The following is a 16,141-nucleotide window of genomic DNA, read 5'->3' on the forward strand; positions in this document are numbered from 1 at the left end:
TTTTGTCCACATTTATGCATGTACACCACATGCATGCAGTGCCCACACAGGCCAGAAGAGGGCATCAATCTAGATCCCATCAATCTAGATTTTAGGGCAGTTGTAAGCAGCCTAGTGAGTGCTGGGAACTAACCCAGATCCTCTTCAAGAACAGCCAATGCTCTTCACCTCTGAATCATCTCTCCATCCCGGTAAACCATGATTTAAAAGGTTAAGAAAATTTGTGCTATTACACATGCAAATGTTTCTCCTACTCTCCCAGCTGGTTCTTCAGGTGTCATGGTAACTGTACTGATTGTCAGATGAAGAAAGAAGCTGTCCATGAGTGTGGTATAGCTATATGACTGTTCACAAAAACTTTGTTTCCAAACACAATTACCACTTTGGCTAGCTGCAGTAAGCAGTTCCTTTAGGTGGTGGGAGATGCCTAGTATTCATCCATGCTGAATTGAAAGCTGTGTTTTAGAGTGGGTAAGTTCTAAAGTCTTTCCAGTTGCAATTGGTATTAATTACAAGATGAAATAGCTGATACTTCCAATCCACCTTAACTCCTGGAAGTGCATTCTGCCCTCTGCCCAGGTGTGATCACTCCTTTGTTCCTCCTTCTCCTCTCAGCCTAACTGAACCAACACTCTAGGCATATTACCTTGTTGACTTTATCTGTTCATTGACATGCACTGAATTCCATACACTCATCTGGGCAGTGAGGAGAAAACACTGAAAAAAAGAGGAACTTCCAGCCTCTCCAAAGTCTGCACCCTATTTATGGGAGGCTAATCAATAAAGACATGAACAAATACAACAGCATCAGGTTGGTACACAGTCTCTAAAGGAGACTAAAACTAAAGATCTCTAACGAACCAGCCCAAAAGCTGCTGCATTCAAACATCATGTCTCCTGTTGTCAGAAGGAAACCCTTCACAAAGGAGGTAACACAAGACATAGAGGTGCTCTGAAATTCTGTCTTAAGTAATAGAAAAATAAGCGCTTTAATTATTTAAGCATAGTTTGAATGTCTTTAATGATTTTTATTGGATTATGTCTTTAAAACCTAAAGAAATTATAGAAGAGTTGGAAGGAGGAGTGTCTTTTCTTTTATATAATGTCTATCTTATTCATCACTGTGTCTTCAGTGGGAGGATCCACCACCCATCCCACTTTGGCAAACTGAAGATATTCCACATCACCTTATCACTACGGAATACCATCTGCTCTCCTATTCTTCCTTCTTCACTAGTTGGTCTGATGTTTCCCAGCAGTCTTAGCCAACCAAATTTCTGCACCCTCCACAGGCAAATTTCTATCATTTATCTTTACACAGAACTGTGCATATTGCATATAACATTTTACCAAATTGTTCCCTACTCATCAATACACCTGCCTTCCTCTATTAGATTCCCAAACCTTGAAGGGCAGAGACCATAGACAATCACTGTGGTACTCTCAGGGCCAGGGACAATATTTGTGATAACTTCACACAGATGGCTACTTTTAGAAAAAATAATTTTGTTTCATCGTGTGTCAATGGACAAAGTCCAGGTTTAATTTAAAATGCACAGTCCCTATTTTAAAATAAGAGGATTCAAATGTAGCGAAATAATATTCATCAGTAAGAAACATTTATACTCACCCCTTTCAACAAGTTCCTGCTGTTCATCTAAATTGCTGTGAAAATAAGAAACATGAGTTTCTCTATTTGTAAGGAACATGGAATTCAGTTGGCATTCAACTTAACTGAGCAAACACCATTTTGTAAATGTCCTGAGCGAGGGAGAAATCAAGGTAAGGATAATAGGAGACTGCATAGGGGGAATAGGAGAGGGTCGAGAATGAAAGGATGGATATGGGAGAGGTGGAACAGGAACTTGGGGAGAGTGAAGAAAACAAGGAGGAGGGAAGAAATCAACCAAGAGTTGCCTGTGAATTTCCGAAGCGTGAGAAAGTTAAGTGAATCCTTCCATTTCTCCTAAATATCTATCATCTTGAGCAAGGAAATAAACACACTTCCCAGAACTTCCCTCCTGTTGCATTTGCTGTATACAAATGACTTTCATCCACTGAGGGTTGAAAGAGAAGGTACAGTCTTTGCACTTATCATTATCCAAACAAGCCTACAATGCCTTTAGCAATGGTAGAGAGTATAAGTACGTACAGCAAGCCAATAATTTCATGTTAAGTCATGGAATTGACACCCAATTTGGTCATAAACTGAAGTTCACACTGTCTTCTCTGGTCCATTGCTCAGTCAATGCATTTTGGGAAAACAGCTTGTGACATTATTACAACTACTATTGCCTCCTAATTCAAAATGAACTGTTTCTCACCTGGATCTTTTCTTGCGCAGATCATAGATTTTATACAGAACAACAAGCAGGGCTATTGATGTCACAATAATCAGAAACACCAGGAAGATAATCAGTGCTTTAGCGTTATCTAGAAGTGAAGAGTGACACACAAGAGCTTATTATGTCAAGTACTTTGCTAGACAATGTGAGTGACCTTCATGAACTAGAATTTTAATATTTTTCATTTATGGTGAATATCCAAAGCTAAAATTTTAGAATAAGATGAAATACATTAAAATCTCGATTTTGCAATGATGGGCTCTGTTATTTCAAAATTCCCAAGGCCTTTATATTTAAAGAGACTAATTAGAATATAAATGAGCACTTCCACTTCTTTTCATTAAATACTGTACTTTTGTAGAAAACTATCATTTAGATTTAATTCCCTTTCAGAGGTTCATTTTAAAGGGATCAATGAGGTAATGTGGTTATTACAGCTTTCAGAAAGAAACTCATAGTTTACCATTTGAGCACAGAAGTGGGTAGCCTCCTAAGGGATTCATAAAAGCTTCTATCCCACAAAGATAAATCTCTTACATGCTCACTGGGGAATAAAACCAATTAACCAAGAGACAAAATTTATTTCATTTGACAGTAAGGATTAACACTTTCCCTAGCCTGAGTTTTCATTAAGAATCAACGTGAATCGCATGCTTAGGGAAAGCAGAGCAAAGCATGGTTGGCAATATTTTATTATTATTATTATTTTATTGTCTTTTTATTTCTTTATTAAGAAAAGTCTTTATTCATTTTGCATACCAATCAAAGATCCCCCTCTTCCTCCTGCCCCTCCAACCTCCCCTTCCCAACCCACCCTCCATTGCCTCCTACAAGAAGGTAAGGCCTCCCATGGGGAGGTACATTTAGTAGAGGCAAGTCTAAGCCTCTCCCCCTGTCTCAAGGCTGTGTGAGGTGTCCCATCATAAGTAGCGGGCTCTAAAAAGCCCCCTCATGCACCAGGGATGAATTCTGCCTCTACTTCCAGGGGGCCCTTAAGAAGATCAAGCTACACAACTGTCTCGCTATGCAGAGGGCCTAGCCCAGTCCCATGCAGGCTCCACAGCTGTTGATCCAAATTTCATGAGTTCCCACTAGGTTGGCAAATCTTTATCCTGGGTTACATGCCATCCTGGGTTACATGCCATTCTTTTCATATGCAATAAACCCATGCAGTGACATCAAAGTTTGAGTCCCAGAGCCAGGCTAGGGAGTTTCCAACCTTACTTCTTCCTTACTTAAAGGGAATTTGGCCAGAATCCTATTACCTATGAACCTCAGTGTTTTAATTCCTGAAATGAGGCTAAATAGTGTGATTCCAGTAAATGGTAGACCGAACAGAGAGAAAACTAGCTATTCATGACTTCTAAAACCTGGGGGGGGGGGGCGGGTTGTGTGTGCTTTCCTGTCTATAATGATGCTCCATATACTAAAGATATCTTAGAAATCAGAACATAATCAGCACACATATCACTAGCACAGATATATGCCAAACACTATAGTCAAGAAAGCAGTCCCATTTAAAAGAGCTACCAAAAATATCTGTCTGTGCAAATAAATACTCTTAAAAGTTGTAACAAAGGCAACATTCACTTAGTGACTAAGTGATCAAATCTATTAATTTAATTTTTATGATACTGTATTTTAATATGGGTTTATTCAGAGATTTTTGAAAATTGCCAGTATTTATAAAATACTTTTAAGCAACCAAGGAGTCAATCTATGGATGCAATATAGCACAGCTTTGCTCAAACAAATGCATACACATAGAGGTAGAAAAAATAGGCCAAGATGACTTACAAGATGTTGATTGATTTTTAGCAACTGCCTCTCCCTGATACTCTCCATTGTGAAAGGAGACCTGAATTTCAGTTAAATAAAAAGAAAAAGAAAAAGAAAAGAATTTAGTTTTCTACTTTAAGTGTGTATGGCATGTTATAAAATGTACATTATTTCTTAAAAAATGCTGCTTGTTTTCATTAAAAAACTGAGTCAAAGCTGAGAGTTTAAGGTTATTTTATTGTGTGCAGTCAAGAAGATAGAAAAGTTGTTTACCTTTTGAATGTCATGAATTGAATGACATCAATAACAAATGGAAATGGAAGAACACAGTTCAAGAAGTGAAACCCAGAATTAATGATTTTAAGGTACAGTAAATAGACAAAAAAATAAAGTTGTCTATTAGTATGCTAGTAGGCTCACATTTTATTTTTAAAATAAATCTGCTGTTTACAAGAGTTGGGTGTGGAATGTGCATATTTTTGAGGGTAAAAAATGAACAAATTGCAGTGTGGAAATAATTACCATAAACACCAAGAACTCAAAACTTAATACAAATAAAGAAAATCAGCTTGGTCCAAAAGGAAACAGAAAGAGATGCTGAAACAAGACTACTGACACCACATAAATTATGTGAAAATAGATCTGAATAACATCATTACAGGGGATTAACATGATGTGACAATCCTGATAAACATGCATAGAAGCCTTCACTCTCTATAGAATTTCCCAATATCCATAAACAAAATTGTGTCAAGTTCCTCTTATAAAGCAATAAAATTTATAGCAATAGAATTTTAAACTCCACATATGTAGATATATTACATTGTAAACTTTGCCAAGTAACCATTATAGATTTCATTAAGGTAGAAATTATCAGAACAATGTACTTTAAGAATCCATTACTTTCTGTGTGCAGGCAGGTTGATATAACTGACAAGCCATGTAGGATCAGGATACAAATTTTTCCAAACCACAGTAATAATTATCATAATTATTTTTTCATAAAATGTAAAGACACAATGAGAAAAACATCAAAACAAATTCTATCACTAGAAATAAATTACTACAAAAAAAAATAAACATAAATATCTTTAGTGGAAATGGTGATACTGAATAAATATGAGACGATTACATCCTCATGAAAGTGTGTCTATTGTCTTAGGGTTATAAATGCATGTGGAAATAAGTTATGATGAGTGAAATCAAGAAAACAAGAGATCTATTTATGCTGTGGGAGAAGGAATAGCTAAGTGATAATTATTTCCTAATTTGAATTCTATGTTTATAATGCTCACTCACGTATCCCAGATACGTGATAATTTACAATGTTTAAAGAGTGGAAGAGAATCCTACAAAGAAAAGCAAGTCCTGGAGTAAAGACATCAAGAAGATAAAAGCTGAGTGTGTGTGAGACTAAATGGAATACTGTGCCAAGAACTCTGTGGCCACTGAGGAAGCTGCACACAGTGGAACAGAATGCAGGATGCTTTAGTAACAGCATGCTGTTTCTCCATGTGGAACACCATTCGGGAAGATATAAATGGCACACTCACTCAAAAAATATCTGCAAGAACCATTAATTGTGAAAGACAATGTAAATGATTCCATAAGAATACTTCTGTATTAAAAGGATCAAAGGGATTTCTAGGGTACAAATCATCCCTACACTATTTAAAGTTATTCAACATTGAAAAAGAGTGAAATATATCCAAAACGCAACAAAATTTATGCATACCACTCAGATGTCAAAACCATCTCTACCTATTTATTGAATAATCTCCTTTGTGAATAGCTACTCATGGAATTAAATAAATATTAAACTATTTGTTCAATAATGCATTGAAAAATAATGCACTATGAAAGAGAAGAGATAATTTGCCTCTTAGAATATGAAGAGTGTTTTGCATTAGAAAACCCATTACTGTAATTCACCATATGAGCAAGTCAGACTATATAATCACCACTGTAGCACCATTTAAAATAACACCATTTTTTTAATGAATTAGAAACTACTTGTGATGATTATTCTTGGAGGTCAACTTGACTACATCTGGAATTAACTAAAATCCAGGCAGCTAGGTACACTTGCGAGAGAATTTTTTTTTGACTGAATTATTTGATGTGGAAAGACCCACATTAAATCCAGATTTTTTGAGGTAGTAAGATACACCTTAATCTGGGCCATACCTTTTTGTGGAAGCTTATATAAAGGACATGGAATAAAGAAGCAATTGCTCTTTGCCTGCTTGCTCTTCTTCTTGCTGTTAAGTCATTTTGTCATTGGCATTAGATCTTATTTCTTCAGGATTCTGGCATATGCTGAAGACCAACTGAGACAACTAACCTCATGGGCTAAACAACTGCTGAATTCTTGGACTTTCCATTGGAAATAATAGCCATTGTTGGAATAGCTGGACCACAGCCTGTAAGCTACTATAATAAATCCCATATATATTCTTCCTGTTCTGTTACTCTAGAGAACCATAACTAATACACTACTTTCCTTCTTTAAAAATTATAGTCCAAAATGGTGATTATATAAAAACACTTGTAGTGACAAGAAGCCAATGAAGTCAACTATCACTATCGTATTGTATGATTAATGTTTATAATTAAGTTGACAGGATCTATAATCAACCATGAAAAAAGCTCAACACATATCTGTGTGAATGAGTGTCAAGACGGAGTTAGTTGAGGACTAAGATCCACCCTAAATGTGGGTAGCACCATTCCATGCTAGACTAAATAATAAAGAGAAAGCAGGCTTAACATTACTCTGTTGCTTTATAGCTGTGGATAAGATGTGGCCAGCTGCCTCATGGTCCTGCCATCATCCTTTCCCTATCATGATGGTCTGTACCACCTCCAACTGAGATAAAAATAAGTTCTTTCTTTCTCAAGTTAATTTGTCTGGTATTTTGTCATAGCAACAAGACAAGTAGCTAATACAGAAAACCAGGGGCCAAAGAGATGCCTCAGCAGATAACACTGCTTGCTACACAAGCCTGGCCTGGCAATTTGAATTCAATTCCTTGAACCCATGGTAGGAGAGAATTGACTTCCATGCATGTGCACTATAGCAGGTATTAGCCACATTCACATACACATGGGCCTTCATAAATAAAGTAAAAATTACAAAGAAAATATCCTCCAAGGAATAGAGCCACTGCTGTGATACACCTGAGCACATGATCCTCACTCCTTGGGAACTGGTTTGTGAAAAGGTGAAAGAGTTTGGAGATTCATTCTAGAGAAGGTCTCAGATGCTTTAAGCAGAATATAATATATAATTGTGGTAGGAATCTGAAGACCAGAATACCAAGAGAACGGCAACTAGTAAGTGTTCAGCCTATGGTGTTACAAGAGTTGGAGGGGACCAGGGTTGAATGTATCAGCTACATGATACATTTTGGCAAGGAATCTGCCTAGATTCTATCCATGGCTGAGAAATTGAGTAATGGTGAACTAAAAAGAGATGGATTAATCTCTTTGATGAAGGAAATCTCATGATAGCACAGTGTTCAGGCTATAGCATGGCTATTGCTTACTGTTCTCATTCAGATCTCCAGGAAGAAAGAGGAGAGATATGAAAATGTGAAGCGTGGTGAGAAAAGTGTGTGAGCAAGTTTAAAGGAGAAGAAGAGGAGAACACAATAGGTGGAAGGTTATGGATTAAAAGTTACATTCTTGGGTGTCAAGCTGACAGGTAAACTTACAATGGTTAATACTGATTGTCATCTTGACAGATCCAGAATCGCCTAAGAAATACATTTCTAGGCTTGTGTGTGAGGGAATAGGGTTAACTGCATAGGGAAAACCAACCCAAAATGCAGCACCACAGAGCTACCAGGTATAAGGTATTAACTGGAATAATTATAGGGGAGAAGCTGAGCACCAACATCCGTTTCTCTCTGCTTTCTGAAGACAGGTGCAATGTAACCAGTTCTATCAGGCTCCTGCCATGATGCCTTCCCTCAAACTAGAAGCCAAAGTAAGATTTTTCTTTCCTTGAGTTGACCTTTTCATGTATTGAGTAGAAATTATTAACGACATTACATGAAGTTGCTATTAATCAATAAACATGTTTACTGAATACTGTGTATATTAGACCTCAATATAGTTATTGTTAGTAGAATATGATAAAAACCACATGGCAGAACCTTATGTAACTACTGGAAGTTAAATAACAAAATCGTACACAGGTGAGCATGATGAAATAATACAGAAAAAAAATAAAATTTACATAACTGTATTAGAAATGTTGATTTTTATCTAATGCATAACCATTTTCATTATAAAGAACAGAAATATCTTTATAATACATGGTCCATAGAGAAATTACAGATGTTTTAAGCTTCTTTACATTCACTTTATGTTCAAATGCTTTACTGAATTTGTTTCTAGTATTTTCTAACCTCAAAGCACACACAAAATTTTGTAGTCGAAAACAATAAAAATAAATATTTGGCAAAGTAAAGATCTGCTACTCATGAATTGTCTCCTACCAGGCACATGAGCAACAACTTCCCTACAGTGGTCACTTTGAAGTTGCAGATGTTCTAACAAAATTTTGCCTTAAAACGTTGCTTTTCACTCCAGAGATAAAATGTTTGGCACCAAATTGTTGAATGTTCTAGTGTTGATTCTACAAGTCATCAGAAATCTTTAAGTCCATATAAGCACTGACCTACATGCCATGCAAGTACTTAGCATTAAACATTGTAATAGAGCTTGGGAAAGTAGTGATTATGGAAAGCATGACCTTACCAGAAACGTATACTCGGTTAAATAGTAGAGATTATCTACTTCAAATTTGCATGTGGGGTGCTTGAAATTCTTAAATAAAGAATTTCCACTTTTGACTTCCAAAATGTAAGATTTTTCAGGGCCATTAATTTCACTAGGAGGCTCACATGTGACACTTATAACATTTTCTTGTTTCCGGATGACTTTCATGTTTCTAACCACGCTTGGCCCTATGAAAATAAAGAAGTGTTTGTTATCTCAATCATTTGATATGTGAAAACTTAAATAACTTGAAACCCGAGTACAATGTAAAACATTTTAAGTGTTGGTCTGCACAAGAGAACACAGATTCAAAGTCTATATTAAAACATCTAAAAATAAGTCACTCTTCATCAAGTATTAACGTGTAAGACATGCTAAAGTCCTGAGAGTTTGCACAATCCCTGAGGAACAGAATGTGGAACTAAGTAACAGTGAAAAGTGAAAATGAGGGACAGGGGAGGATGCTTGAGAAACATGTAAGGTCCCCTGTACAGCCCAGTCCTCTTCCTCTGAATATCCTACTCAACACCAGGTGATATTCTTGAGGCAACAAACCACTTACATTTGCTTTGACATCCCAGAAACCTGGGAAGGCAACAATAGCATATAGCTGTAGGACTTGGAAAATTCTCGATACTTTTATTAATTCTTTGAGATTCTCATACAGTATATATTTGAGCCTACACATACATACACACCCCAGCGCCTCTTCTCCCCGTCTTCTTGCCTTACCACCCATGCAGGTTTGAGTTTACTCTTCTTCTTCTTCTTGCCCCATGAAGCTAGTTCTTGGGCTTGGGGCCTGTCTGAATGTGTGGTCAGCCTATCAAGGGTCACATCATTAAAGGTAACTGACTCTCCTTCTCTAGTAGTTATCAAATGCCAACAGTTCCTGAACTAGTGGTGGGATTGTGTGTACATTTTTCCTCTCTATACTGAGATTTTAGGATTTAGTCATTTAAAACCTGAGCCTCAGTGATGTGGAGAATGTTTTAACAGTGACAACTTTTTTTTTCTCCAAGAATCTGGTGCTCATTAGGTCCTATAGTCGTAGATCCTACCAGAACCCCAGACTCTTTCTTCTTCCCTGCCCCTAATTGAGATTAGCAGTTACCTTGAACACTAATCTAGGTTTGTTTCCACAAACTGTGTAAACATCACACTGAAAGCCAGACCATTGAAATGTCCAATGTAAAATATGACATTAAAAAAAGCTGTATATTATGAAATGTTTTGTCATGTGAATAGGGATCAATGCTCTGTATCTTGGTGCAGTTAGTGTTTTTGGATAGTAAAGGGAGAACTTTTAATCTAAGTTGCTGAGGGGCTTAAGTGCATGAAGTCTTACCCCCCCACCCCCCCAAAAAAAACCCACCAGCTGATGAAGCTTCCAGCTTTGTTCCTTCAACCTTGTGACTACATTTGATAAGCAGAGTGAACTTTGAATAGCAGTTTTTAAATATTTCTAAACAAATCTGAGATGTTAACAAACATACCAACCAGGACAATGCATTTCTAAAACAAAGCAGAAAGATCAATGCATTGTACATGAAAATGGCATTTGTTGTTCCTTGCCCTTCATGGAAGAAACATTAAAGCAAAGAACTTACGAGCCGCTTTTGTCCGAAAGAAGCATTGCTCAGCAGTCCCATTACGTTGCACTCGCCCAACAACATAGGCGTAAAGTGACACATGATAGTATGTGTAAGGTTTCAGGGAGTTCACCTCAAACCAGGTTGCATTCTTCGCCAATTTTGTACATGTTTCTAAAATTAAGAGGAAAGAAGGATTTAGTAAGTTCCTGAAAGTCAGGATCCCTATGCGTATAACTAGGTTTTTACATTCTATCATTCTAAGCAGACTCCAAATATTAAGTGAATTTGTACAGAAAGACCAGCGCCACATGTTGTCTCTCACCTTTGTTCCCAGCTCCAAATCTTTAGATGTGAGTATACAACCTGGAGTAACTGCAGAAGTCAGGAAAATACAAAGGGACTGGGGAGTGAGTTTCTAGAGAGGGGACAGCAGGATACAGGCAATACGAAGAGGGAGATGAGAAATGTGAAGGGGGCTTTAAGAGGGGAAGGGGGAAAACACAGAAAAGGAGGGAGGGAAGAGTAATACAAAACACTAAGGATGCTTGAAGAAGACACAGGTAATCATTACCTTATATTTACCCATAGCTGAAGCTAAGTCCCTGTTGCTAATGACACCACAAAATTCATGGGGCCATGAGAAGGAGGGAGGACATTACTAGAACTGACCTGGAAACCTACTCCCTGAGGACTAGCTTTCTCAGTACCAGATGATATGCAAGCTACTAAAGGAGGGAGACAGTCAGTAGTCCTACCTAGCTGTGACATCTATGAACGACAATGACCAGCACAGCAAGACATCTCCAAAGGGGCAATAGTGGTATACAGATCTTGGCAGTACACAATAGCTGTCTAATGGGACTTAAGGCCCACTTAACAGGAGGAAAATTACAGCTGGTACTGTAAACATAGGCAACTGTGTGTGGTTAGTTTGGTCATAGAATCTAGAGGAACACTACCTCTGGCACTTCCCTAAACCAGTACTCTGCCTATCTGAATTCTGAATTCGTATTGTTATACTCAAGTAAGTGTACCTCTTACCCCTCATCAAAGAAACTTCTTTTCTTCAAGGAAGAAGGAGAGCAGAAAGACCACAAAGCCAGAGGACCAGGAAGTCTGCGGTGTAATAGTGTCTTCTAGCAATGACCGGAAACCTACACCTAAGAAATGTCAACAGCATAGCTACCTAATGAGAGCCAAACAATTCCAACAGCAGTCGACAGCCAAACCTGGGTGGGGGAAACCTCATTGGGCCCAACCTTAAATGAAGAACTACAAGCTATTAGCAATTTCTGAGATCAGGATAATCCATCTTCCCTAGGGATGATGCTTCTGATTGGTTATCTGATATCGAGTGACCTGCAGGCAACTCTGGATGGACTCAGCAGGCTGCATTTTTATGTTTCGTCATTTACATGTATATGTAGCAATAATTAAAAAAAAAACATAGGAGGCTGTAAATTTGGAAGTGAGGAACAGGAGAAGTATAGGGGGGAGGAGATGGAGAGGGGTGATCAAAACGGCCTAAGTGTGTTTAATTTTACATATATGTGTAAGTGTGTGTTTATATAAATATGTATGTATATATATGAGAAAGCAGCACAGTTACTCAAAAATTCATTGAATAAATCCAATTATTCTAAAAATCTGAAAGCATCCAAAGTTATGACATATCATTAATGTGGTGCATAGAATATTCAATTAACTTAAGACATGTTTGTGAAGATTTTTCTCTTCTGACATAACACAGGCCCCAGTGAACACTACAAAGTCTTAAGTTGTAATGCTTTAGAATGGTTGTTTTTCTCACACCTTTTCTGATACTTAAATCTGACCTTAGAGCATCAGCATGAGCTACTGCCACAGCCTTTCAGGGAAGAAGCCATCAGATCACCAATAAGTAGGTTCACATTATTTTAAGGTTGTAGTAATTTATGGAGCCATGAGAATGAGAGAAGGCTTGATTATGATAACTGGGATCTGGGCTTTGCATGGAAAGATGAGTAAAACTGAATGAGTTGAAAGAGAAAAACTTGGTATTTTGGGGTGTTAAGGTCTAACTCATGGACTTGTGCATGCTATACAAGCATGCTACTACTGAGTTGCATTGCCACAAAACAACATAAATGAAAGAAGGAATGTTTTGAGCTTATGGACAAACATGACTAGCACAGCAGATTTGGGCTATTTGGTGAGGATGAGAAGTTAAGAGTTAGGACATTGGTTGAAGAGCTAGCATATGTTAAGTGAGAAAACATCTGGCACATATTGACATTTTAAGTAGAAAACTATTATAGCAAAGAAATTTTAAGCAGCATGTTATTAGCCAGTAGTTACAATGATAACAATAACACCAAAAAGTGATCAATGACTCTACGTGTGGCAATCACTGTTTATGTGATGTGTGAGTTAATTGATTTAACCATCACCACAGTTATAAAGCTGGTATTTGCCACATCACTGTATTTTGTAGAAAACTGAGCCATAAAAAAATTAAGCCATTTGTCCTTGACGACAGACAAGGGAAATGAAGCCAGGATGGTGCTTAGGCACTGAGGTATGGAAATTGAGCTCCTACCTTTACCATTTCACCTGCTCTCTGGAGAAAAGCAGGAAATAAATGCCCACAATAGGGTGAAGCCTGACTTTTTCTTGAGATGATACTTCTCTGGTGCTCTTGGATATGTCTTTGGGCTTTCAGGAGCAGTATCAGAAAGTCAACACATACTTATGACCAAATTTCTACAGTGAAACATCATCATGGAAATCTCAATAATAAGTGAGGAAAAGCAGTTTTTCTAATGGTATCTTGTAGTGGGTAGCCATTCCAGCTTGGTTCTGGAAGTTCCAACCCCCATTGAGACTCCGGCACCGAGAGAGCGCTAGCCCATCCAGCTCTCGGGTCCCCAGGCGCCTCCCCTTGCCCCGCCTCGTAGGCGTGACAGTTGCCAGAGTCACGTTGGGCGCCAGGAGTCTCAATGGGGGTTGGAACTTCCAGAACCAAGCTGGAATGGCTACCCACTACAGTATCTATTTCTCAGAAATCCCTAAAGCCTGGGAAAAGATATGACTTTCTAGCTCAGGTCTGCTTTACACATAGTGAGAATTCTCTCTAAGAAGGCTGCATAAAAGAAGGGTCAGATGGCACCCTCTGACCCTTCTGCTACATTTTTCATGTGGTGCCTGGTTTTTAGGATAATGCCTTCACCACTGGGACAATATCCAGGGGTTAAGGCTACTGATCTCCAGCTCAGTTTGGCTTTTATTTGGTGACCTAAATTCATGAGGTTGTATATGGAATCTCATAAGCATTTTGGCATCAAAACACAGCTTTATAATGTAATTCAATCCTATTTTACCTAATACAACAAAAATGAAATGATTCATTTATTTTGAACAATAAATCTGAAGATTTTTTTTAAAAGAAGTAACTAATGGAGATTCTTAGTGTTTGGACAGAATATTTGGGGTGTTTGTTGAAATTACTAAGGAATTTCAAGCTTTGGTTGAAAGGCTCTGTCATAGTTAATCTTGGGTGACAACTTCATTGAATTGAGAGAAGCCTTAAAAATTGGTAAGTCACACTTGTATGTCTGTGAGGTGTGTGAGACAATGACTGGCACATGGTTCTGTGAAGTGAGTGAGAAAGATCTGCCCTGGATATGGATAGCATTGTCCCATAAGATAGGGGCCTAAATGAATGTGGAATGAGGATGAAGCTCTCTCATGAATGAAGGACAGACTCTTCTTGAGTGGATATGCTTTCACCTATTGCTGTCATCACACACCATTTTAATTTTGAACACAGCTGACAGCAGTGACACTGCAGGGAGCTCTTAGGCCTTCAGCCTTGGACTGTGGTCCTTCTTTGCTGAGGTTCCAAAGCTCTTGCACTGAACAGCTACTGCTTTTCCTGTCTCTGCAGCGGACAGATGGACACTGAAGGATTACCCAATCTCAGACTGTGTTAACTAATCTAATAATTGTTACACACATCCCCTTGATTCTCTTCCAGTGAAGAACCCTCACTAATACATTCCACGATGCTTTACATGAACACTCTTGGCTTCGTTATGAACCCAAATACTTTCAGGTCTCAGAGGAACAAACTGTATGGAACAAATGAACACCTTATTTCATTAAGTGCTTCATTTTCCCCCATAAAGCAATAGTAGTATGCCCACCATCCAAGTCATGTCTGCCATTTTTGAAAACACCTGGGAAGACAGTGATTTTTGTCACCAGTGCTATATATATATATATATATATATATATATATATATATATATATATATATATATATATATATATAGACTAACATGAGAAATGAACTGATAATTTCCAGACTTGATCTCCTCTAAAGTGTCTTCATGGAGACTATTTCAAACAGTATAGGCATGCTTGCCCCAATGGGATTATTGAAAACACACTGTTATCCAAGGGATATTACAGTGTCAAAAGAGTCAAATAAAAGGTCATATTTAAAAGATATACATAATGATTCCTAACTCATCATAGTTTCAAAATATGCACATTGTTTTTTAATAACCCTTAAAAATTAGTCATTTGAATGCACAAAGCTGAAAATGCCTCTTCCTCAATGATCCGGGAATGCAGGGGGGGTGTATCTTCTTGTCACTAGGTGTTGTTAAGTTGATAAAACAAAGCTACAGCTCCTCAAGATATAGCATATGGTAAAAAACATGAATATAACAATGTCAGGAATCTCACCTGAAGCTGCTGAAAAATCATCTAAAATTGTGTTAATCTGATTCTCACCACACAAACAACTCTCTTGAGATAGTAGATCATATCAAAAAACACTTTAAGTAGAACCTAATAAAATTACCAGATATCCCAAGAGAAATAAATACTGGATATATTTCTCTCTTCTTTTCTAACTTTTGGAGATCCTGAAAATAGTTACATTGTGAAATGATGAGATGAAATGTAAAGTTTGATGTAAAGACATTCATTTCAAAGACTTTAGACCAGTGAATTCTGAATAGGGCTTTTTACCTGGACTAGGGTGCTTAGTTTAAAGGACTGAATGATGCTAGGATCCTGCCAAATCATCCAGATAAACTGGATGTTGATCTCCCTGCAGCATACCTTAGATATGAGTGAGAAAACAGAGGCCAAGCAGTCTTCAGTTACTGGCAAATCATTTTAACTATAGTCAGAGATCATGGAAAGGGGGTTGGGGGCAGCTTCAATGGATCTTTAAGGTGGTCTTGTCACAAGACTAGAGTGGAGGATCAATTCAGTTAACAGTGCACAGTTTAGGAGACTAGAAGATACGTATCGCCCAAGCTCCCTTCATTCCCCTGAAAGCATGTGCAAGCATTATGTTTGAACAGCCGTATAGCTAAGTGACAGTAAGAAGGGCCTTATGTTGTCTGTAGACATACAAGACTCTCCAAACTTAATAACTCATCCTATCCTTACCTTAATTATGCTATTCAGTACAAATATGGATTCTTCAGACTATACAGAATTCAAATAAACCATATACACAAGTAACTCTACCACATACCCTGATATACAAACAGTTCAGTAAAGAATACATCAAACTGGAAGTACAGCAAAACAGAGTAGTAGAAAAATCTTAAAAACAGAAAGAAAAACCAAACA

General features: G+C 37.7%; 1 protein-coding gene across 6 annotated transcripts in view; it reads right to left on the reverse strand.

Moving 5' to 3' along the window:
- Ptprc (protein tyrosine phosphatase receptor type C) overlaps positions 1-16,141 on the reverse strand; it is a 107,643-nt gene that overhangs the window by 25,060 nt on the left and 66,442 nt on the right. For all 6 annotated transcript variants that reach the window (XM_076547517.1, XM_016000966.3, XM_076547514.1 and 3 more), the window contains 5 exons: positions 10,523-10,678; positions 8,892-9,100; positions 4,143-4,203; positions 2,325-2,433; positions 1,631-1,665 (listed from right to left, as the gene is read on the reverse strand). In XM_076547517.1, the coding sequence (XP_076403632.1) occupies positions 1,631-1,665; positions 2,325-2,433; positions 4,143-4,203; positions 8,892-9,100; positions 10,523-10,678 (570 nt within the window). The remainder of the gene's footprint in view (positions 1-1,630; positions 1,666-2,324; positions 2,434-4,142; positions 4,204-8,891; positions 9,101-10,522; positions 10,679-16,141) is intronic.

The sequence above is a fragment of the Peromyscus maniculatus genome, chromosome 11, assembly GCF_049852395.1.
Source record: "Peromyscus maniculatus bairdii isolate BWxNUB_F1_BW_parent chromosome 11, HU_Pman_BW_mat_3.1, whole genome shotgun sequence".
Taxonomy (NCBI): Eukaryota; Metazoa; Chordata; class Mammalia; order Rodentia; family Cricetidae; genus Peromyscus; species Peromyscus maniculatus.